Source organism: Corvus kubaryi, unplaced genomic scaffold (genome assembly GCF_017639235.1).
Source record: "Corvus kubaryi isolate FWS band 111438036 unplaced genomic scaffold, C.kubaryi_AGA036_p1.0 37384, whole genome shotgun sequence".
In the NCBI taxonomy this organism is placed as follows: domain Eukaryota; kingdom Metazoa; phylum Chordata; class Aves; order Passeriformes; family Corvidae; genus Corvus; species Corvus kubaryi.
Window position 1 is genome coordinate 255,207 of NW_024581126.1, and position 24,353 is coordinate 279,559.

Genomic DNA, 24,353 nt, shown 5'->3' on the forward strand with positions numbered 1-24,353 from the left:
CGCGCATGCGCGGCTCGGCCCCGGCACGCCCCGCCCCGCCGCCCGCCTCCCGGCGCGGTCGCGGCTGAGCCCGCGTCCTTGCAGCACCTTTAATGAACTAAACCCACGAACACCAGAGACCGCAACAGAGCGGCGAACGCCCGACACAAGGCTATCCGGCCGTCGCTGCTGCCTCAGCTCCCCGTCTGTCCCTACCCCGCCGGGGAGCAGTGACTAGCTCGATATAGGCTTGACAAAGAGGGACGACTGAAGTAGGGATGAAACAGCAAAAAAACAGTGCATCCTCGTGCCTCACATTGCCAGGAGCTTCCCCAGCCCTTCAAGTATGGCTTTCCATTCCTTAATTTGAGCTTGGATGTAGGACTGCTTCTCCAGGGCACGCTGCTTCTCCTCTTGTGCTGATTTCCACTTGGCCATTGCTGTCTGTGGAGAAGTCAGTGCACACCATGTTTTACTAACACCAGAGTAAGGAACAGCAAAGCCAAGTCCTAAACCAGCTCCAGCTAAAGCATCAGAGCTCTTCCTCCCAAACTAAGCCAAGTGAGATTTCTTTAACCTTGGTTGCTTGTGGAAAATGTAAATTTATCTATGACCAAAATTTAGGAAGTCTCCTATAAGTTATATTTTAGCTCTTGGGCTTCTTATCAAGAATTATAGAACTGTAACTTAATTACTGTTTTGGTCTGTATATAAGTAATTATTGAAGCCACTTGCACTTGCACACTTCTAGGTTGCCCCAGAGATTAACCCAAGGTCACTGCTCTGCAACAGTTTCCAAGTTAAATCAAATGCTCTGACTTCAAGAACAACAACCAGGCTGGTGGATCCCCTCTATTTAAAAGGGGAGTAACAGTTTCCTTAAGGTGTGGGTTTATACGAAAAGAGGAATACTGCAGGTTTTCGTCTGGTTCACGTGGAGAAAGGAGGATTGGGAGGAGCAAAAAAACCACCCTGAGCACCTGGTGCTCACTGCCTGGTTGAGTCAGTCTTACCTCAAGCATCTCCTTCTCTTTCGCAACTGTGTGACAGAATAATTTCAAATCTTCTATGACCTTCTTAGTTAGCGTCTGAAGAGTCAAAAGGAAAATGACTTTTAATATGATGCAAATAAATGTGACTCTCAGCTGTTTCAGCATCAGAGAGAAGGGTAGGGGCACACAGACCCCTCCAAAGCCCACTTCAAGCTTTTCTTACTGTTGTCTTTTCCTGGCAAGCGCGCGTCTCTTTTTCCTCCTCTATGTTGCTACCTGTAACTAATTCAGGAGGTGCATTAGTGAACCTCTAATACACAGAGTGCTCTGAGAACAAACAGCTTTTCTACAACAGGAAATACTAAGTTACTTTATCCAGGCCAGGGCCTACTACAGGAAGCAGCTTTTTCTCTTAAACCACAAAAAAAAAACCCAAACCCTGCAATTCCAGCAGTATTCCCTTACCAAGGAATCATGGTTCAAATTTCTTAGGAATAGTCACAACAGAAGAAAAAAAAATATTCTGGAGAAGGAGTACCAGGATGTAAGGGAAGTGCAAACTCCTTACCAGGACCAATGTTTCTCCTTTCTAAAATCATCATGCAAGTCTCCTGGATCTGCTTGAGCTTCTCAACTTCGTGGACCAGCCTCTCATTCTCCTTCTTCAACTCCCTTAACTGTATGGTGCCCTGCCATTAACACAGCTGCAAGTGAGGCAAGTTTCCAAGGAGATTTTCTTCTCCTTAGTAATACTGACAATAACAACTCCATAAGTGCTGCACTTGGCACCAAGAATCAGACCTTGCCTTCTGTCTCTACCAGCACAGCAAATTAGGCTGTTGCAGGTCCTCGCTCCTTCTTGACAGGATTAATACATTTATCACATCCACACATCATAGCAATTACTAGAAAAATTTGGTCATGGAGGAATTCCTTTTAGGCAACTTTATCTTTTCTTGTGCTCCCTCTCATTTATATAAATAATGCACACACTGAGAAGCATATAAACACTGTAAAGGAAAGGGTGTTTTACATCTTTAAGCCACAGCATGATTCCCTACACAATTCAGATATTACCAAGAAATTGGATAAGCTGATCAACCTCCCAAGTTGAATGTAATTCTCCAAGAGGATCAATAAGCATGTGGATTAGGGTGATCTGGCTGATAGTGTCACAAGCTTTGGGAACATTTCATAGGAAGCCTCAGAGGCTCTTAAAAAAATCAAGATGTGAGATAAGAGGAATGATCATCCCACAGATTGAGAACTGGAAAATAAAGTGAGATTTCACAGCTGTAGGTTACAAGGAGGGCCTCCTGTACATGACAGAAGTAGTACTAAGCATGTCCTAGAGTTACCTCTGAGACAGGGAATAATGAAGTGCCAGTTCTGAATCTGATTCCACAAAACCAGATCTGTTTGAAACAGAAGTCCCTGAGCAGTCCCAGCTCTTTCAGCCTTTCCTCCAGTCCCTTAACCATCTCTGTGGCCCTTTCTTGAATTCTCTCCAGTATATCCACCTCTCTTTTGTACCAGGAGCCCAGAACCAGTCAAAATATTCCCAGTTTGGCCTCCCCAGAGCTGAGCAGATGGGAAAACAACTTGCAGAAGAATACAAAGACATTCTGACGAAGACAAGAAAACAAGCAAGATAATCCTTAACGTGACGCTGTATGGGTCAGAAGATGGAAATTACACAATGATTTATTTATTTTTCTCTCCTATCCTTACCTCTGATCTTGCTAGCTGTTGTTTGAGTGTTTCCACCAATTGGTTCTTGTTTTTCAGCTCTGCTTCTAGTTGGAATCTGCTGAGAGGGCTGTGGAGTCAAAGAGCAAAGACTTAGGGGCAAAATACCAGTGTTGCACGCCTCCTAATTTCACAAATATGCCCTCTTTTAAGCGTTGGCTTTTGTTTCTGACCAACAAATTTAACTAGCAATCTTGTCAGGAAAGCTGCACATGGGTGAGAGCTTGCCACAAGCCTCCATGGGGGAAGACCACGGCACGAGGACAACTAACAGAGATGGCAGGGACGTACCGTCTCGTTGCTGTCTTCTTTGAAACCAGTTCCACTTTCTTGTCAGACTTAGGCAACCTTAAAAGAGAGATAAAATACAATTACCAGAAGATTACTATGTTCTTGCAGATCACCAAGCCTGTTAGTTTGACGCAATCTGCAAAACGAGCCATCTTTAGGACATCTGCCAAATAAAACCATCAATATTTTGCTTTGATTTACCCTTGGTTTGCAGCCTTGAAGACATTGTCCGCTGGAATGTTTGAGGCAAAGTTAAAACTGGGAACCTTGCTGAACTCTTGCTCTGATGTTTTGCTGACACATTTTCTCTTTGAAGGAAAAGTCATTTGCAATTCTGGGGAAAAAAGACAACTGTGAAAACACCACAGCCTAGAAAAGACTCCCTTTAAGGTCTCTTAAGCCTTTAATTTGAGGTAAAGCAGTTATATCTGGCTAGAATGGAGACTTTAAGGTAGAAGTAACTAAGAGCAGTCGTCAAGTTTTACCCAGGATGAAGGGTCCAGAATAAGTCACAAATAGGTCAGATGTACACAGTGTTAAAATATAATTACCAGGCTAGCACTAATGAGAGTTTGAAATGATAATACACAATAAAGAAGGTCTCGACATCAAGCAGACATCGTGTCACAAGGTTGTTGTTCAATACTGGAAGCAAAACAAACACAGCCCACATGAAACTCTGTTAAGACACCTCCATATTTTGCTGTGAGTGAATAGCTACTAAAATAACAAAGAAAACTAGCTTTTTATATAGAGTTTATTTCTCTTAAATCACGACTGTTTGAGTATACAAAGCTATGTTCACTCGGTGGCTTTAGGAAGTTGCTTTTTCTCCCTCAAGTTAAGTATTTTTCAAATGACACACCCATGAGCACATTTACACTAGAGCAACATGGAGTTTCCACCGATACAGCCCAGCCCCCACGTTTTTAACGCTAAGCCTGGGTGCCTCACGCTTACAAAATGCTATAAAGTGCTGTAAGCAGAATGAAAAGATTTAGAAAAGTAAAAGACTGTGAATGAAGCATCTTTCACATCAATGGGCCGCTGCCTTCAGCCGGTGGAGGGTACACACACCAGGCTGAGCATTAACCTAAGTCCTAAATAGGGACAAAACAGTGGAATAAAACTTCTAATTAGATTTTGGAACAGCCACCACGCAGCCAGGCAGCCATGGAGCTCCCTAACGCCGGCACCCCCCTGTATCCCCCGGCTGAACCCCGCCAGCCGTGCCCCCTGGGTGTCCCTCCGTGCCTCGCACCCACCTGCGAACGGCTCGGGGCGGTGGAGCCGGGCGTACACGGGGATGCGGGAGAGCCGTCCCTCCATGGCGGCCGCGCTCCCCTCACGAGTTCGAACTGAACCGCGCCGGGACGGTTGGGCGGCTCCGCGCATGCGCGGGGGGGGGGGCGGCGCTGCCTGCGGGGGCGCGGGCCGGGGTGACGCGCGCGCGCGAGCGAGCGCGGATGGAGCGGCGGCGCGCTGCTCGCGCCCCTTCTCGCTCGCGCCCCGTCTCTTTCGCGCCATTTCTGCCTCGCGCCCCCTCCCTCAGGGAAGGCGTTGGTTGCCATGACGAGGCTCCCACCCTCAGGGAAAGGCGGAGAGCAGTTCTTTCCTTCCTTCACTCCTTCCCACTGCCTCACCCTGTGGTTTGGGCACTCGAGGCCCGAAGATCGAGGGGTTTGTGGCCATCTGTGGGGACATGTAGGAGTCAGAGTTGTGAGGGTGCCGGTGCTGCCGCTGGTGTGTGAGGTACTAAAATTGCTCTCTAATGCCGCAAGGTGAAATGAGGTATCTGTATAAAATGTTTCCCGACTTAACAGACATTTTTGCAGTGTTGGCTAACATGGTTTTCATAATGGGTGGGAAATCTCTCCCGAGAGCAATGGGAGCAGTTCCGTGAGGAGGGTGCTGCAGTCCCAGCCTGAGGGTGGCCTTGGCTGCCCAAACACCCACCTGAACATCTACTATGACAATGTCGGTATAAAACCATGAAACTGAAACATGAAAAATCCAAACCCATGAAACTGGCATATTTGACATATTTCAAACACTGATATTAGCTTTAAAAGTCCATGTCCCTAATGGGTATCAGGGAGTTGGTGTCTGTCTCCCACAGCACAGGAACAATTCGTGGGTGTCAGAAGAATAAGTATTTTAAAGATATCTATTTCCCTTTGGAAAATATATTAAGCACTTAAAAGATTAATAACCACAGTGTTCATGGTGAAAATGAAGCATCATACAGATTTTAGAAAAGTTTGTTATAAGCATTTATTGTATGTCAACTTGTAGAGAGAATGTTTTATTTCTCAACAAATAAGGGCAAAGAAATGCTTGTTTTCCTGTTGGTTTCTGGTAGAGGAGGAAAAACCCCTAAAATTCAAGATTCACCAGATATGTGAATTTTAAAAAGTTACATGTTTGTGGGGAATGCCTTGAGTGGAAACATGCTGTGAAGAGGACACAACAAGGCACCTGAGTTGGGGGGGATGAGGACTCTTTCCTCAAGGGGGAAATTCACACTGAAAGTCTTTGGCAGTATTAGAATTCCTTCAGATAAAACAAACTGAAGTTGTTACTGGAAATTGATTTGGGCTGGATTCTGCAGCCTCTCCCATGGTTGGGAAGAGGCTGTGTCAACTCGAAAGTCTTGACAGGACTTTTAATAATATCTTTTTTATAATATTTAAATAATATTTTGATGGGGTCTGTGGACCTGGGCTTTGCATAAAGTAGAAAATGAAAAACTTTAATTTTTGTTATTAACAGTACACTTCACTTGATAGCTAGATTTTCAGTAGTTCAGTTTTGGCTTTTTTTTTTTTTTTTGTTGTTTTTTACGTGAGCTCTCCTTCTCTGTCGTTAAATACCTGGGGAGCTTCACCTCATTATTTCTCTCAAGAAAACAAAACCTAATCACCTTGTAGGAAATGACAAACCAGGTTTACTTGGTAAGTCCTGTGAACAGCTGTGAACATGGCACCAGACGGAAGTCAAAGGGCTTGTAGTCCAACAAGATGGCTCTCAGTCCTCTCGGTGGCATCAGATATGCTGGTTCTGTGAAAACACACGTTTTGTATGGCTGAAATACTAAGAAATAGTCTCAGCTCTAGGAGAGGTGGGAGGAAAAAATTGATATTTACAGCTCTAAGGACATTCAGGCTTCCACTTCCCCTAGCAGCAGCTTTGCTTTCTGCAAGGTCTCAGCTGTTGTAACCGGAACTTTGTGCACTGGATCGTTTGATCCAAACATCAGGCATGTCTGGCTGGCTGTTAGGTAGCACGACCGGCCCTTCGTTTCCCAATCCAAACCGATTTTTCCATGAAGAGCTGTTCTGCTGTGATGCAGCTGGAGAGACATCAAAGACAGTCTCCCTCAGGTCCAGCCGCAGGGTATCTCTCTTCCCGTTCAGGTAACCTCGCTCCGCGTTACCGTAGGAGTCAGACAGCTCCAAGGCATCGGGACAGGAACTGGTTGATTCAGCGAGCTTCAGGCCTTGCTCGAAATCACTGATCGATGTCTCGCTGGAGATGTTGAGCATATCAAAAGAGCTGCCAAGAGAACAAAGGCATCTGTGAATTTTGTAGATGTCAGCAGCAGGGAGAGGGCTGTGGTCTGAGGTATAATCTGACTGCTGCTGGGCAGTGTCACTGGAGCACTGGGATTTATTGAGCTGCCCTTCTTCTTTCATGCCAGTTGGCTGGATGTGGTCCAGCCCAGACCCATCCCATGCCTTCAGACCATACTTTTGACAGCGACAATCTCGGCAGAGTCTCTCCCTGTGAATTTCTGTTTCTGAGGTGCTGTGCTTGTAAGGAGAGGAAGTTTGCAAGGCGGGACACTGGCACAGGCCGACCTGCTGGTCTCCAAGGGTCTCCTGCAGATTCTGTCTCTCTCTTTCCAGGGAGGGGTGCGTTCCCACTCGAGGGCATCTGTTGTCTTCAACTTGTATGTCTTCAGAGAGCACAGAGGGCTGGTTGGACAGCTTGCTTGTGGAAGTGCTGTTGTCAAAGCTGTCGCTGAGTTTCCTGGACAAGGGCTGGAGCTCGTATTGCTCGTTTGCAGTGTTGGACTCCTGGACCTTCCGCAACCGGTTTTGCTTCTCACTGCCCCCACAGGCAAAGTTTCCGTTCGGCCCGGAGTCATCAGAGTAGTCTTTCATGGTGTGGGCACAAGGCCAAAGGATCTGCCCGCAGTTCTTCTCCGGGCCGAAGAAGCAGCAGAGCGACTGGAAGAAGAAGCTGGCAAACCCACAGCTGATACAATTGATCATCATGATGAATATCCCCAGCTTCCTGTACACCAGGACCGTGGCAGGCAACATAATGACCCCTGCAGAGAAGAGAGCAGAAGCTGCCATGGCTGTGGCACAGCTCATCTGCTTCAAGGAAAAGGCCACTCGGCTCAGGCGGTCAGAATGGGGGCACAGGTGATAGGAGATGCAGTAGTTGACAGTGAAGTCAACAGAGAGACCTACTGCAGCTGAAATGAAGAGAGACTCCACTGCATTGAGCTGCCACTCCAAGAGGACCAAAAGGCCAGTGGTTACCAGGACGGTGCCTGCAATGGCAGTAACAGAGAAAATGCTAAGCAGAACGTTCCAGGTCGTGAGCAGCAGCACCACGAAGGAAATGGCTATGGAGAGCCCCATGACCACCATGGTTTCTGTGCTGAGACTGTGCTGGAGGTTGTACAGCTGTAATTTACTGGTAAACCACCCGTTCTGAAGCCCCACGGGGGCAGTTTTCATTTCCTCTGTTATCCAGAGGCTGATTTCCTCATAGAATTGTTTGACTTTGCTGTAGTTGAAGCTGTAGTGATAAATAGTTTGAAACTGCAGCACTAAGGCAGTGAGATTCCCCTCCCCATCAAACCTGAGGCCCAGATCGTACGTTTCTGCCCCTTCCCTGCCCTCCTCCAGGAGCATCATTTTGATGCAGTGCAGGAAGACTTCACTTCTGTAAGGGAAGGAGAACTGGTTACAGCAAAGGTTGAAGCTGTGGTCTCGCTGGGAGCACTGGCGACTGTCCATCCACCTGAGGAACTCCTCCATGAAGCACACCGTAGATTTCTGCTCTGCATCAGGGTAATAGAAAGTTTTGTTCTTCACTTTTTGGCAGAATTCGAGGAGCCACTTCTGGGCATCAGGATTTTGGATGGTGAAGGTGGTGTCTGTCACTAGGGTGCCATTGCTTTTTGGATTGAAATGGTCCCCATTATCCACGGGCAGAATGCCCCAGACAATCGTGACAGGCATACGCTGCCCTTCTCCATGCTCCAGCCTCTCAAACATGAACTGGTGGCAGTACTCGGAATCGTACCTCTCAAAGGGGTGGCTCAGCCTGAACACTTGGACCGACGATGTCTCCAGAGTCGGGAGTTTGAGTTTGGGGTTGGAACAGGAAATGTAGGCACCTCCGATGGCTAAGGCAGCAAACCAGCAGATCCAGATGTACCGAAACTTGATGACCCCACAAGGCAGAAGCTTTTCAAAGAGCAGCTTGGAAGTTTCAGACAGTGTGTTCTGGAGAGCCTGGAGGACGTAATGGACGGAGAGAGCGACTCTCTTGTGGCTGCTGTTGTTCCAGTAGGCTTCCGGCTTGTAAACGCAGGTCGTTGCGATGTAGCGCTCGTACAGCACGGCCGAAGAGGGCAGCCAGGTCATCATGAAAACCAGATTCACCAGCACCGAGGTGCCCATGTAGACGGCGAAGCAGCGGATAGCTGTGATGTTGCTGATGTAGCTGGCGTAGAAGGCAGCACCCGTCGTGAAGCACGAGGCCAGCATGAGATACACAAAATGGTGCATGGTTTGACTCACCCACTGAGCAAGCCCGGCAGAAGGGTTCTGGCTCTTGCTGAGGTTCCACAGGTCGAAGAAGACAAAAGTGTGGTTGGCACAAATGCCGCTGAGAATGATGACTGCTGTCAGGTTTATGAAAGGGAAATAGGTGAATCTAAAGGCCACCTTGTACAAGAAGTAGGAGATCATCAAAGAACTGACAACAGCGAGGAGGACCATCAAGGTAATAAATACTGAGCGTAAATAAAAAGAAATGCTTAGAAAAATAGCTAATATTGCCAGCACTGGATACTTAGTATCAAGTAAAAGGTAGTGCTGGAATAGTTTCTGTTTAAGGCCCAGGTCCATTCCAGTGATAGACGTGTAGTTATCAAACAGATCCCAGGTTTCAAGGTTGTCTAAGTAGATCCCCATCATAGATGCACCTTTTCTTGTAGGCAGGAAAAGCAAGCTGTATTTGAGAGAGGGCACTTGGTACTCCATCGTCTGGGGACTGAGAAAGTCCCTGTCGACCAAGAAGTGAAGCAGTTGGTAGATGGCATTGAAGCGGGTACATTTTTCTGGGACTTGAGCACACTGAGAGTGTTTCTGTCTGACAGCCTCGGGGCCTATGCAGGATGGCGTGAGGACACCTCGGTGGTAGTCTGGAGCACAGGTACGGAGCAGGGCCAGGGTGTGGGAGATGTCTCCTTGGGTTATCTCCAGACACGAAGACCTGTTGTACAGGACAGCAATGTAGTTCCCCACAGACCAGCTCGGGCAGCATTCGTTGGCTTCAGTGCGCTGGCACAGGTCTCTAAAATGCACGTGTGAGCGTATCTGAAAAACATGAGGGGGCATCAGGTCAGACCCTCTCTTGCAGCCCCAGTGTTCCTTACTCGCTGCAGTAATTCTCCTATCCTGTCCTGTCCTGTCCTCTTCTCTCCTTTTCCCCTTTCCTCTTTACCCAAGGTGTACCACTCATCGCCATCCATCCTCCCAGTGACAAATCCCAAACACCAAAGCTATGGAAAGTTGGTAGCCTTTTGCAAAAATTAAATCCTGTCCATTATTGTATTTTATAACCACAGATTTGAAAATTTGGCTCCTATGGCAAATGCAGCTCATCCAATTAAACTTCCCACTTGTAAAGCTTGCCACCAATCTCCAAGCTGGTAGCTCCATTTCCATAATTATGTTCTGCTGCCCAAAATCCTCATCAGCTTCTGATGGACACCTTTAGCTTCTAGACCAGCTACTGTTCAGTGTCCTTTATTCTTGTTTAATTTGCAGCTGGCAGGTGGGATCATCCCTGTATTGCCAAGTAGGTGAAATGCTTTGGAATCCTCCAGGTAAAACCTGTTGCATAGCTTACATTGTTTTTTGTCTGGCATCCTCTCAGCAAGACATCAAAGATTGCAGCAGACAGAAAAGAGACAGCCTGTACTTGTGTTCTTCCTGCCATCACTGACCTTGTCTTGTTCCATTTGACACATAGACTGAATTGCTTGCAAGTTCCATAAGCTCCCAGCAGTTGTGGACATAAATACCAGCTGGGAATAGCTCTTTTCTGAAATAAAGAAGAAGAAGAAAAAAATCATAAAAGGATTAGGTAATGAAGATGAAGCAGCCAGGCTGTTTGGAGTAGAGTCTCCACAGAAAAAAGAAATATGTATCTCTGTCCATAGGACTGCTCTGGAGGACTCCCTGGAGGGAAGCAGGTCACAAGACAGTGGTGAGCATGTGCTTTGTGTGACCTTACCCCTGCTCCTTGAAACAGGTCAGCAGCATCACGGCATTTTGAAAATCAAATATCAGCTTGCCTTTAGCGACTGCTGGCATCTGGTTCTGCACCCCTGGAACAAGGGAGGAGCTCGAGCTCAGCCAAAAAGCCCCAAGGACCTGCGGGTTTGGTGTGTGACTTGTTTCAGAGGTGGATAGAAGGCAGGGAAGACAATAAAAATATCTGCATGTTGTTCCTCTTCTTTCTACTTACTAGTGTCCATTTTGGGACAAATTTGGGGGTGTTGGAGCTTTCTGTTTTTCTCTCCAGATTTTACTGCCATTTACATTTTTCAAGAAGAAAAGAAGGAACAGAGAGGGAGTGGGAGCAGACAAGGGAGAGGGAGCAGACAGCGAGTGGGGCATATGCTGTTTTTCCTGAGTATTCACTTTTGATATGGGTAAATGGTGAAAACATTAGTCCTTTAATGTGTGCTTTCAAGGTATATTTCTAAAGCGAAAACAAGAAGCATGGCAAAGAGTTAAGAAGGAGAAACAACTCTTCAGAATTTCTGAACCAGCCTTTTCTGACCACTGAGGTATGAAGTGCTGGGAGGGCACTGTCAGAGCTCTCACAGGTGGAATTGTACACACTTCTTGCTTAGAGCAAATTCAGAGTATTCCCTGTGTCCTAAACTCTGACAGTTCTGCCAACTGAGTTCTGGGTGTGCAGTATTTACTGCCCCATCGAGATTTCACTCACCTGGGGGACCACAGAAGAATCCATCTGCTCCATAGATGGTTTCCACCATTCTCCGTGTCCTTGCTGCTTGTTCTCCCTGAGCAGCCTTCTGTCCTCTGCCAATGCCAAGGTCATCATAGCTAGCAAGAGGGCAGATTATTGTTAATAATACTGTTAACTATTATTATTAACAAGAGAGCGTCTGGCTGAGAATTACATTCACTGACAAGGCTCTGGTGCCACACACAGCAATAGGCAGCCCAAATCCATTGCAGGCACACAGACTTCAAACTCTCCAATGCCTCAGTTGCTTTTAAGCATAGGATGTATGTTGAAATTCACATAGATATTTTTGAATATTGAATATTGAATATGTGACTTTACAACCAACATGTTCCTCAAATCCCCCAAACCAAGCTCAAATACCTTTTCTTCTTGGCATAGGGAGAAAGGGAAAGGGTCTTCTTGTAGCCTGTATGGCTCTCGACATTCCTCCACACAATGAGCTTCCTGCCAATGTCAGTGTCCCGTGGCTCAAAACCCTGCACCAAGGAAAAGGGCTTTGTCACAGCTCCACTTCTGCTCAGCTGTCCTTAGGCCTCCTCTGACACATGGAAACTGTATGAGACTATTACTGCATCTTGGAGAGATGCACGAATTGAACTTTCCCTTGAACTACTGCATCCCAGAAATGAGAGAAAAAATACGTCTTCTTCCCTTTTCCCTTTCCCTTTCCCTTCCCATCAACAATGGCTACAATTCTCTCTCCCTGATCACCTAAGAATCTCTCCTCCTTCTCAAGTGTAATAGGCCCTTACAGAAATGGGACTAATTTTCCTTTTTGCAGACAAACTCTAGCGTATTCTTATTTTTTCAAGATTCCTCCATTAACAAGAGGCAGGGATGACTTTAGGGAATATGGCATTCCACATGGAAAACATTCCATGTGCATAGTGCTCAGAACAGGGCATGCTCTCCACATCAAGAGCCTCATGCACAGACTGTAGGAGCAAAAGCCAGCTCTTCTATCCAGTCTCTGCTGAGCCTAGCTATTCCCTGTGGGCAATCTCAGCCTTCCAGCCTTGGAAGGGGAGCAAAGGGAGCAATCCCAGTTTGTGCTGGCAGTGTCTCCACACCGAGTGAAGGCACTGGTGGGAGTGCACAGCATGGCTGAGGGATGTGTTCTCCCTGTGTGTCAGGGGCAGCTGTGCAGGACTGGTACATTCTGCTTATCTTGGAGGGATGATATCACTGGTTGGGCATGGATTTACATTCCTATTGATACATCAACTGTAGGGACTTACCATTAGGGGTTCTGAAAAGTCAGGCAGATTCCCAACCAGCAGCCCAGCCATGGTGCAGATCACTGCTGCCACGGAGCACAGCACCAGCATGGCCAGCGGCCACTCCGTGATCAGCTGGGAGTAACTGCAGGCAACAGGAAGAGAAAAATGCAGCTGGTGAGATGCTTCTGCTCTGAGCAAAAACCTGCTGTAGAGCCAATGAGGTGTGAGTAACAGGAAGGAAAAAATCAGGGTCTCTGGTTTGAGCACTTATTTATTGTGAGGCTTGGAGGCTCTAGTGCAGCTATTAATGAACATAGTACACCTCTAACTGGATGTTTGCAGGCAGCTCTAATTAACTCGGGTAATTACATTTTGCCTCCCTGCATTTTCCAACTTTTTCAATCAGAAATAATAAAAACCAGACTCTTGTGTCCTTGGGCAAAATGAAGCTTTAAACATTTAAATTCAAAGATTGCATTTAGAAAGAGCCTCTTCATTTCCCTCACATTGAGCTATGTCAGCTGGTGGCTGCAACAGTTTGGGCTGCAGATTTCCAGACCATGGACCCTGAGAAATCTTCAGGTTATTCTGAAGAGTCCCTGAAGGTAACTGACCAGAGCAAGCCCACTGTCACTGGTCTAAATTCACATGTATTCACTAGAATACATATAATTTTCATGACATTTCACAGAATTTTTATGACATTTCTATACCATCAAAATCCTTCCAGGGAAGCAGCTTACTCTGGCCAAAGTATTATTTGCCAGTTACTTTTGTTCTTAAAGAGCTGGTGTAAAATTTTCTATCCAAGTTCTGTTTTTCCTTTGGAACAAACTGTCTCCCATGTAGGATGATCTATGAAAGTTACTCTCCCACATTTTTTACCAGTGCAGGTTTTACTGTGTCAAGATTTTTGTCTTTCTCAGAAACATCAGTTGAGATATAAGATAGCAGAATGGGTTCCTGCTCTGGTTTGGAAGGTTCTAGGTAGTTCTTTTGTGTTCTGCTGTATTTCTGAAATATAAGAAATTCTTTGTTCAAAAATAGTTGACAAGTATCTGTGAAGGGAAGTGAAATATTTATGAACTTTATTTGAGATGGAATGTTTCTGCTTGCCTGCTCTTTTGCTCCTTTTGCCTGGGACTCCACTGCAGCTATTTCATCATTAGAAACCATCACAAGCACTTCAAACACCTTTTCACATAACTTTTGATTTTTTTTTTTCTTGGCTTTTTTTTTTTCAATTTACAACTGCCTTATCAAGTTTGTTTTCATAGACAAAGTCTTTCCTATGAAAATGAACAAAACTGCTCTTTACCTAATTTCTGGAGGATGTTTTGGGTATTTCCATGTCCAATTACCAGAAAAAAAAAGAACAAAAAAAAAGGTGCTTACCCAAACCATCCAGAAGGAATAGTTTACAAAAGTCAACTTTAAGTACAAGTAGAAAGCAATCAAATTACTTTAATTTTGATAAATGTATTTAAAATTCTCTGTCTGTTGAAAAGATAAGTTTATTTCCTGGATGAGCTCTTTTTGTTATTGCTCCTCAGATAAAACAAGCTGGATTAATCTTACACACATATATATACACACATACACACACACACACACACACAGAGAATTATTTTATATATATATAAAGCTACTGTATAGGTTAGAGCCAGGCACCTGCCCAAGAACAGCTACTGGGACAGTGTTGCTATTCATTAATGCAGGTTAAATTGATCTCACAAGCAAATGGAGATTTTTTCCAAAGAGCGGAAAGCCCCAGGAGCGCTGACCTCGCCTCTGGAGCCGGGCCTGCTGGGATGTCACCAGCAGTAACACTCTGCTTCTCCTAATAGCAGGAGAGGAGAGCACTGATCACAGGGTACAAGGACAGGAAGCTTTTGCTGTTAAACATACCTTTTTGGCATCCTGAAAGCTTTATCATGTCTGCAGACAGAAAGGAAAAAAGATGTGTTAATTTATTATTTTCCTGGGAAGCCCAGTGCTGGGCTGATCCCTGAGCAGGTTAACCCTTGCAGGGCTATAAGCACCAAGGTGAGCCAGTGCTGACACAGTTCTGGCACTGTGTGAATTAGTTTAATGAATAACAGAGCCTTTTTCTCTCCCATTTTAACCAAACAGGATGGGAAGCCATGTAGTCACTCCTCCTTTTGCCCCTCTCAGAAAACCCCGCAGAGAGTACTGGACATTAGCAATGCAGTCCCATAGAAATCCCATTGCATATCTCATCCATTAAAATCTATCTGGTTTAAGTGCTTTTCCTGCACTTGTTAAAGGGTTCCTTGACAAAAGCAAACCTCTTTATTAAATCTCATGAGTTGGGCTAGCAACAACTGTAGATAGTTTTTACTTCCTGTTTAGCTTAGCAAGGATTTTCCCCAGAAGGTGACTCTTACTTGTTTCCTGGGCCTCTCCAAAGACAGTGTCTTTTCAGGCTATAGGAGCAGAATGCCAGTGGAGCTGCTAAAAATATTTTATCAGGATTTTCTTCACAGAGGAGCATTTGTCACTCTACTTGAAGGGCTCTGGGGGGGGGAATAAAGAAGCCTTCCCCAGGGGATCCAAAGTTTGTTAATGAATCCCTGAGGACAAGCCTTCCACTGGCATCCTGAAAAAAAAGCTGCATCTTGGTGGGTCAGATATCTGCAGGACCTTTTGTTCTGCTCTCTCCGTGCTGAAACATCCCCTTGAAACACGCCTCAGTCTGGCACAGCCTTGGCTTGGACCAGCTTCCAGAGAACTGCTCCCACCTCCTTCTGCAGCTGTGCCAAGCTCCACTCAACCAGTGCTCCCAACTCCTCTCACCCTCCTACACTCCTGCTTAAACTGGGAGAAGGTCCTGCTGCACTCCAATATCTGTGTTGGGCAGATGGCCCCCACTCCATGCAGCAGCCAACTGGTGACCTTGAGGAAGCTCATCCTTCCTAGCTTTGTTATGAGTGGGAGAAATGGAAAAGCAATGGAGGAGAGTTCCCCATGGCAGAGTCACTCTTGGTGGCTCATGTAATAAATGATTCTGTGTTTTGCTCGTCACGCTAATGCTCTGTAGATTCAGGACCGAGAGGAGCAGAGCAAAAGCCTCCCCAGATTATCAAAGCAAGGTCTCTCTCTGGCAATGCACTGCCCATCCTGTGCTAATTCTGTCACAATAGCTCCTCAAGCAGATTTGCTTGGATTAAAAACCTCATTCTGGCATTATTATGTTATCACTTTTCTGACTGCTGGTGCTGCACACTCTGCCAGGGATTTGCAGTCCAGCTGTGCTTCCTACTTAAATGACCTGTTACAGAGGATGTGGTTGGCAATTTTGTTGATAGCATATGAGTGAAAAAGGGTCCCGGCTCCTTTGACTGCAGTTCCTCTACACTGAAAACACAAGCAAATTAAATCCTCTGTACATGGCTGGAAAAAGAGACTGTAAAGGGCTTTTGTGCCTAACACTGAAATGTGGGCAAGGAAGGAATCCTGTGCCATCTTTTATTAGGATTCAGTGGCTACGGCTGCAGCAGTGAAGGGATCATGATCTCTTGTGCCAAGAGTGGACTCTAAAAGGCACTCTCAGGAGGAAGGATGGTGCTGGCTGGAAGGAGCAGAGGTTGCAGTTCAGGCTGTTGTTATCCAGGCACTCTGTACACAAATGAATTCTGTCATGGACAACAAAGAATTCATACCCTGGTTGCTGCCCAACCTGGAAAGCCAAATAATGTTCCCCCCTTTTGTATCTCTCACTGCTCAGCTGTAGCCAGTGCTTACCCTCTGCTGCCACTCAGCTCTCTGTATGCCCACACAGAGGTAGAGAGCAAACTGGATCCCTCCGTGCATTTTGGGGCAGCTGGTGCCCTGAGCTGGAGAGCAAACCCATGCTTCATGCATCGCAGCTCACACCCTGCTCATCCCTCCCACTTGCCCCTATCAAGTCTGGAAGATGCTCTTTTGAGATGCCTTTCACGTGCCTCTTACCTGACTGTGACAACATGATGTTGCACTGGCTGCCGCTGCCCGGGGGACCACTGCTTCCAGGGCATTTCTGAGGCCTTGTGGTGGGAAGCTGGCACAGAATCACCACTGGAAAGGTGGGAACACAGCACAGGCCTCTCGCCATGCCCAGGGACTGAGGGCAGGCCATAGCTGCCTTGGGACTCCTCCTGGTTGCAGGGGTAATATGGGTGGTGCTGCTGTGAGTCCTGGGAGCTTGATGGCACCTGGCCGTTGGACTGGGTGGAGACTGGTCCAAGTGTGTGGCTGGAGGAGGGCAGGTTGTCTTCCCCCAGCCCGGGGGATGCAGGAATGGGGCAGTGATGGACTGGGCAGATTTTTTCCCAGGAAGTGCCACTGTAGCTGAGCTCAGCGTTCCCAATCTCTGGCATGGCAAGACAGGTCTGACAAGGTCCTGCATTTTGTTTTTCCCTATGAGAGAAATGAAGGGAAAGGTAAAACAGGGGAGAGGTTGAAAGGCTGTGCTGAGGAGTCGCATCCTGAGAACTGGAGATGCTCACAGACCTCCCACGTAACACAAATGTCAAACCTCACCCACTGTGTCCTGTACCAGGAGTCAGCTTAAGGGCTGAATGGATTATGCTTTTTATAAAGACATCCGTGACTCACTCAGGGATCCCAAGTGATGGGGGATCCTGTAATCCATCCTTTGTGTGTGTTGCTCCAAAAGTTTGAAAAATTGGGTAATAGCTCACCCAAAAATTCTCCCAAGATATTTCACTGTGGAGGGGGGTCCTAACTCAGGACCCAGAGAGATTACAGAGGCCTGGGCAAACAGAAACCAATGGAATCTGCATGTCTAGAAGCCACTCAATTATCTGCACTCCTTGGGAGGATTAATTAGTGTGATTGCTCTGCAGAAGGACTGGCACTGCTCCATGTTGGGTCAGCAGGAGAGTGAGTCATCCCTGGCACTGACACAGCTGAGCAGTGAACCTGAGGGCTGTGATGTGTAACAGGGTCTTCAGCCTCCAGCCTGGCACATTCCCTAATGGCTCCCACATCCTGCATGCTCCACTGGGCTCTTCAGGAACTTTTTAGACACACATCTCCCAAGGATGACAGCAACAGATTTTATTGGTCTTACCTTGTAGGAAGGGGATGGACTGGGATCTCTATAGATCCTTTGAAAGTTTACTGTCCTCTGGCTGCCGAATTTACTGAGACAAAACATTTGCAGACTCCAGTTCCCAAGAAATGAGGTGTCTGCAGGATACACTTTCTCTTCTCCAAGGAATTAAAAACATTATTTCATTCCTATAGTTCTTGATTTATGGAGCCCGAGAGGTTTTGCTAGCTTGGAGAAAGTTTGAATAATACTTTGAGGGACTGCTTTGTCTGTGTGACACCAAAAACCCCTTCACACACAATAGACTGAGGTCCTTCAGACCCCAAAATGCTTTAGGAATTGCTGTCCCAAGAGATGCAAACACCAGCAGTTTCTGGTCCTTGTTCAGAGCACGTGCCACAGTCTCTTACAGCTGAATTATGTGTCTTGCTGCAGTGCCTGGCGTCCAGGATTAAACAGGACGAACAGTTCAGACCAGCCAAAATCACAAAGTGTCTCAAAGAATTATGAATGTTGGAGGAAGACTGCAGTGAGATCAACTTTAGCCTGAGGCACCTGGTGTGATGTGGGAAAAAATTAAGATAACAAGTTGGGGAAGGGATGTTTTTTAAAATTTTGTAGAGTCTCTCTCATTTATTTTTCTCACAGCCATAGAAAAAGGCAGAATTTTAGTGATTACACGTCTCTGGAATTGCACCCAAAGTTAACTGGCATGAGATTATCAAAGACAAAAGAATCTGGAGAATACTATTAGCTCAGTATTGCTTGAAAATTGCTATTTTTTCCAGAAAGCAGGACATATTGGCCTTGGCAGTCTGTGCTGTGTACTTTCCAACATCAGTTGAGTTTATCAACACTGATAAACTATATTTCATGATTATACAAAATGGGCTTATTTCATTGAAACCATTACAGCAGAGTAGTGTTTGTGGTAGCAGTTACACCAGTGCCGATGTGGACACTCATGCCACAGGCATCACACTCAACTTCAGCTTGCACACTGTACCAGTCCAAGGACAAGTAACAGAGAAATCTTGACTCATTAAGCAGCATCCAATGCTATGTTTAGTTTCTAAGCCTAAAGAAGGCTGCAGCAGTTACAGACACAGATAGCACATTCCTGGGTCCTGACTTCAGAAGCCATAATTGATGTGCAAATGCAAAGTAACTGGGAAGAAGTCAGTGTTTGTGCTGAAGCAGGTGCCAGAAAGCAGCAGACAGGTGTGTGCACACCTCAGTGAGATAAGGTTGAGATAAAGTTGTCCCCAGCAGTTCCAGTGCTCATTTGCCTCTGAGCTTCAAGGCAAGGTACTAGTAAGACTTGAGCTGGTTCAATGCAGCAAGAGGGAGAGCAGCTGGCAAAGCAGAAGCTCCTGAACTGTGACAGTGATATCCCAGTCACCCAAAGAACTTGTCAAATAACATCAACAATAAGCTTGAAGTCCTTGCTGTCCTGTCCCAGGTGGATTAGTGACAGGATTACCTGGCCTTTCAAGTGTGTGATTTGTGTTAGAGCTCTGTGTAAAGGTAGTTCACAACAAGAGACTCCATACATGTCATATATGAGATTACAAATGCAGTGCCAGCAAAGCTGCTCAGGAGATGCAATCTGAACTCTTGTCTGGAGTTCTTACAGCCTCATCAGAGTCGTCCCTGCACGGGGAGGGATTCAGGCGCAGCACAGGGCAGGAGCGCTGCAGACAGACCAAGGGAAGATTAGGGTCTGTGGCAGTCAATAAATAAAATTACATCTTTAATTAGTCGTTGCACTTCTCTACTAATCATAGAGGCAACCTTAGGGGAAGATGCTAAACCACCACATCCCCTACAGTGCTAGTCAGCTGCAGGGGCAGAGGTTATTTGGGACAGGACCTGGAGGGTCCCTCAAGCCACGCTTTCAAGCCTGAGGTGTAAATCATCTTGCTCTTCCCATGTGTCCAGTGACTTGGTTGTGGTTTGTAGCTTTGTACTGCAGGGAATTTTCATCAGAGAGCTGAGGTCATGGTAGTGTTATGCTTTGACAAGGTCTAGACCTTTTCTCACTCCCTTTTTGTTACCTCTAATTTACTCTTTTTCCTCAGCCTTGATCCTGTTGTTTTCCCTAATTTTTGCACACTTTAAATAGGTGATGCTCTCCTGCAGTGCATAATAATTTATAAAGACACTGCCATACTGACATCTTGTGTTTTGGTGTTCCTACACCTGTACTGTATTTCTGATCTTTTTTTTCAAAGGAAAAACAAAATTGTCATCCCTTTAAACTGCTGGATCTGCACAGTAATCTGGGACCAGAGGCTTTTCATGACTTAATTAGCCTGTCTGCCTCATCTGAGGGTGAATATGTGACACTGGACAGAACAAAAGGGCTTTTACAAAATACACTTTGAACATGGTCAGGGAGAGGCAGGAGACCATGCAATGAAAAATTCTTCCTCCGCAAACCCCTCGGCTACAAAACCTCCTGGAGGGGAAAGCAGATGCCAAACTCTTGGATATCGCAGATTGCCTCCGGGTTTTCTGCACATACGTTGGTAGCGTTGAGTCTAATATTTCACATGAAATCACACTCTCCTTGTTTACCATCTTTGCTGTGAAATGCTGTCAAGTTCTGCTCTTCCTCCGTGTGTCGTCTCCGAACTCAATCCCTGGCCTCCTCAGTGACTTCAGATTCTGGAATAACTTTGGCAAGTTTGGATCATTCACTCGTGACTTCTCTTCATTATCTTCTTTTCAGACTAAACAATTACAGCTCTGTCAATCACCCTCCGGATATGAGTTCCCTTAGGCTCATCCGTCTCCAACTCCATGACGATGTGACCTTGGTTATCCACAATCTCCAGGGAAACCTGGAGCTTGCAAATAATGATCGGTTCGGATAATCACTGCTGGCAGCTCAGCAGAGTTCAAGTCTCCACTTGCTGCTTTCCCAATTAGCTGTAGTGCTGCTGAGCTTAACCTTTGGTCTGCTGAGGTCTGCACCAGACATGTAGGCCGGTCCTTCTTTGCCTGAAACCATGTCACTATTACTTTTCTGGGCCCTCAAGACCCTGAACTATGCTAGAAAAATGTTTCTGGGGATTTCTGATGTCTGTTTGCTGTCAGGCATGAGGAGAAGAGGGCAGAGCACCACACTGGACTCTGCTTGCCTTGCTGACACTGACAAAGACTTATTTTTAACATTCATTCCCACTCTGGGCTGTGTCAGATATTTGATTTCTTTGGGATTAAGTGAGCAGAAATGATGTCTCTGCTGCAGAAAAGCCTACAGAGGCAGCTGGCAGCCTCCATTTTCTTCTCCAGGCTCAGCTGGATGTGACCAGAGAGATGCTGGGAAAGGAGAAAAGAAGGGGTGTAAGGGAAGGGATGGACTAGGGTTAACTGCTCCTGTTACCCACAGCAGTGAGCTGTGCTGCTCTCGCTGTTTGCTTCCCTGTCTCTTGCCCTGAGATGTCTAGACAGAACAATAATCCAATTTATGGACCTGCCCGAGTCACTCTGAGTGCAGCAGTGCTTCTCTGAGATGAGTACCAGGGCACAAACAGGGTGCTCATACTGATGAGTACCACGGCACCTACCTTGTGTGAGGGAGCTAGCAAAAGGACTGCAGCCTCTTCCCACAAGAAAACAGGAAAGAGAGGGTCAGGATTTCTAAGGAGACAGCTTTCTGCCATTCCAGGTCTGCAGGGATGTGGAGCAGTGGTGGGATAGAGGGTCTGTGGTCCATCCCCCTGGCGCAGAGTATCTCCCTCTTCCAGAGACCAGCATCCTTTTGCCCCACACAGGATGGCTGCAGGACCTGGCTTTAGGCTTTACCTGCTCACTTGGCCCCAGCAAAGTTTACTGGAAACATGCCATGTTGGCTGCCTGCTCCCAGCACATTCCCCTCGGGATGGTTTAATTCTGCAGCACACAGAGCTGAGCTGGGATGGAGGAAGCTTTGCAGGCAGGGAAATAGTAGCCTTCCTTTTCCTAAGCCACTACAGTTTTTGGCACTCCCTGGTCTTGCTCTCCCCCCCAAGCCACGAAGTAGGAGCGCACATGTGGTTCTGAGAGGGAAATGGGCCAAAAATATTCAGCCTTTTGCAGGAATGGTTCCTTTCTCAGTCTGCCTAATTCCACCCTTGTCCCCAAGCCCATTTCTATAAGCACTGCTTTTTTTTTTTTTTTAATAGATCATCCCCCCCTTTGCATACTAAAGAGAGGATCAAGAAAGAAGCACTTTGCATATGAAAGATGGGAAACACCTACTGAGTGAATGGAGCTGTCTGATGCCTGACACAAACTACAACTTCTCCTGTTGACAGAGGAATCTTAAGGAGGAATAAAAACAAGGAGAAAAATGGCAGAAGTCTGTACCTTGCCTACAACTGGAGCCCTTTTTCATCAGGAACCTTTGCTCAATTAGCCATTAGGTGCTACAAAATTTCATTAATTAAAAAAAAAAAAGAAGCTAGTTTTATTTTCTTTTCCCTTTTTTTTTTTCTTCCTCTAGCAAAGTTTTGTTTGCATATCAGCTGTACAAGTGTTCCCAAATGAAAAAGAAATATGAATTCTTTCTGGATTAAATCCATGTGCTATAGGTCAGCTCCCATCTAGACTAATAGCTTTTTCCTGGAGAGCTGTAAATGACTTTTTAAGAATGTGCTTTTATAATGGAATTTAAATTTCTCTTTGAAAGTACCACCAGCAAAACTGCGGTGGAGCTCTTGAGAAAAATAGCTTTTTGCCTTGTATTTTCTAAGGAGATAAGAGTGCCCTTTCCCTGGGATTAGGGGAGGGTTCATTGCATTTCACTGTCACCTTGTTATCTAGCTCCCTGTCTCCCTGACAGAGAGAGACAGGCACTCCTGAGCAATCCATCTCCTCCTTTGGCTGCGGCAAATCCTTGTGCAGTGAACAATTCCTGTGGAGTTCTTCTGTTTTGCTTTTTCAGTCTAGCAGCAGGATCGTGCATACCCTTGAGAAGACCTACAGTCTTTTTGTTAGTGAGACTCCTGAGTATGTTAAATCATCATGAAAAATTAATGAGACTGCAAAACTCTGCTTCCCACATAGTCTGCCAGGAAAAGTTTTGTTTTATAATCCTTTTCATTGACTTGTAAGAACAGCCTTATCTTTACCCCAGGCAGCTGCTGCTGCTGCCGTGGGTACAGGTGTGTGTGCTGGACATGGAGGGCTCAAGGTTCCCACCCAGCCTTCAGTGCCAGAACAGCTGTCTGCATTGGGAAAATCATGTTTGCTAAGCCTCATTTTGAAGAAAAAAAGGAGTGAAATGAAAAGGGAAAGGAAATGAAAATCCCCACCTTGGTGTTCCAGACTGAAAGAGGCCAGGAGGAAGATGGTGTTTTCTAACATCTGTGGTTTTTTGCTGATGAGGTGAGCATTGATGATGAAGAGCTTTGGCTAGGGCAGAGGGTGGGGACCACAGAGCTAAAACTGAGTGAGCAGCATGGGTGAAGTTCGAAATACACCTGTGTCAGGTGGCTTAACTCTGTAACTTACCTCTCACAGGCTGCAGTGTTCGTTTCAAGATCTGTCTGAATGGCGAAGGAGTACTCAGACAAGCAAAGAAGATGGCTCCAGTGACAGCTCGGCCCCAAGGAATGTGCAAGGTCTAAACTAGGGTTGGACTGTGTGAGAGTCACTGAACACCCACAGGCACAGCAGCCTCTGGCCGAGGACATCAGAGCTGTCTAATGAGCAGTGAGTGCCCTGTCAGTGCCCCCGGGCGGGTGGGGCTCTCTCAGCCTGAATATCCTGTACCAGACAGAAATGAAACCCTTGGGCTTTCAAAAGGGATTTGTGTGCTGCTGACCTCGGGGTGTGTTCTGGTCAAACAGAATCTGAAGAGCTCAGGTCTGTTGCCCTGGTCTAACGAGTGCCAGTGTGCTCGTGAATATGGGATGGCTCCTTGCCCATGATTATGGGCTGTTGATGTTTCCAGAAAATGACGATTGTGGCTGCCAACTTGGCTTAAGACACCAGGTAAGAGAGCATATGGCACAGGGGGACATGATGAGGGATGCGGGGGTTTATGGAGATCTTTGGAGTGAAACCCATGTTTGCCCACAGCTGAGTGCAATAAGGTTATGTCTGAAACACACTGAGCTTACCAACAATAGGTCTCCCGTTGCTGCAGAAGAGGGAGCACACCATGTTGCAGGATAGAAACCTGCTCGGGAGACCAAACCGGGAAGCCCCCCGGCACAACTGGCTCTGCATGGTGTTCCTGGCCCCGGGGTAGGAGCAACCAGGGCCCCGGTTGGGCAGCGCACATCGCCAGAGCCCGAATCGCGGGTGGGCAGCTGGGCAGGCAGTGAGGGATTCTGTCTGCACCCCCGGTAGGACGACGGGACACACTTCGGCGGGACTGAGGGGCCCTGGTGCTAGGAAAACCCGGTGACACCGACCACTTCCACACACAGAGCCGCGGGTGGCGGCCGGACGGCAGTTCCCACCCGCCGGGGCTCCGCGCCCCTGTCCCGACCCCGCAGCTCCTACCTGGGCGAGGCGGGGTCGCGACCGCGGCGCGTCCCCTCGGGCCGCGGCTCCCGGGGCGCCGGGGAGGGCGCGGCCTCCATGGCCGGCGGCGGCGGGCGCTGTCCGTGCCCGCGGTGCTGAACGCTCCGGAGCGGCGGCGGCGGCGGTAGCGCCCCGGCGCGCCCCGGCGCGTCCCGGCCCAGGAGGCCGCGCCCTCCCCGGCGCCCCGGGAGCCGCGGCCCGAGGGGA

The 24,353-nt window shown here is 47.0% G+C and overlaps 2 protein-coding genes across 2 annotated transcripts; both read right to left on the bottom strand.

Moving 5' to 3' along the window:
- Nucleotides 1-75: 75 nt before the first annotated feature.
- Nucleotides 76-4,391, bottom strand: KNSTRN (kinetochore localized astrin (SPAG5) binding protein). The gene is made up of 8 exons (XM_042035671.1): nt 4,277-4,391; nt 3,213-3,345; nt 3,012-3,068; nt 2,703-2,790; nt 1,540-1,660; nt 1,195-1,253; nt 993-1,067; nt 76-423 (listed from the first exon to the last, which is right to left on the bottom strand). The coding sequence occupies exons 1-8, from the start codon at nt 4,338-4,340 to the stop codon at nt 292-294; spliced, it is 729 nt and encodes a 242-aa protein (XP_041891605.1). The 5' UTR covers nt 4,341-4,391; the 3' UTR covers nt 76-291.
- An 876-nt stretch (nt 4,392-5,267) lies between these two features.
- On the bottom strand, nt 5,268-24,220 carry DISP2 (dispatched RND transporter family member 2). The gene is made up of 8 exons (XM_042035488.1): nt 24,126-24,220; nt 16,520-16,966; nt 14,456-14,485; nt 12,566-12,689; nt 11,688-11,803; nt 11,283-11,401; nt 10,270-10,367; nt 5,268-9,637 (listed from the first exon to the last, which is right to left on the bottom strand). Exons 1-8 carry the CDS (start codon nt 24,203-24,205, stop codon nt 6,218-6,220), a joined length of 4,434 nt encoding a protein of 1,477 aa, XP_041891422.1. The 5' UTR covers nt 24,206-24,220; the 3' UTR covers nt 5,268-6,217.
- Nucleotides 24,221-24,353: the final 133 nt, after the last annotated feature.

Coding starts and splice junctions, on each gene's coding strand:
- KNSTRN (XM_042035671.1), bottom strand. CDS start 4,340: ATGGAGGGACGGCTCTCCCGCATCCCCGTGTACGCCCGGCTCCACCGC. Junction 3,069..3,212: donor TTCAAGGCTGCAAACCAAGG/GTAAATCAAAGC, acceptor CTCTCTTTTAAG/GTTGCCTAAGTCTGACAAGA. Junction 1,254..1,539: donor AAGGAGAAACATTGGTCCTG/GTAAGGAGTTTG, acceptor CTCCTGAATTAG/TTACAGGTAGCAACATAGAG.
- DISP2 (XM_042035488.1), bottom strand. CDS start 24,205: ATGGAGGCCGCGCCCTCCCCGGCGCCCCGGGAGCCGCGGCCCGAGGGG. Junction 16,967..24,125: donor CGCGACCCCGCCTCGCCCAG/GTAGGAGCTGCG, acceptor TTTCTCTCATAG/GGAAAAACAAAATGCAGGAC. Junction 9,638..10,269: donor GTCAAATGGAACAAGACAAG/GTCAGTGATGGC, acceptor CATGTTTTTCAG/ATACGCTCACACGTGCATTT.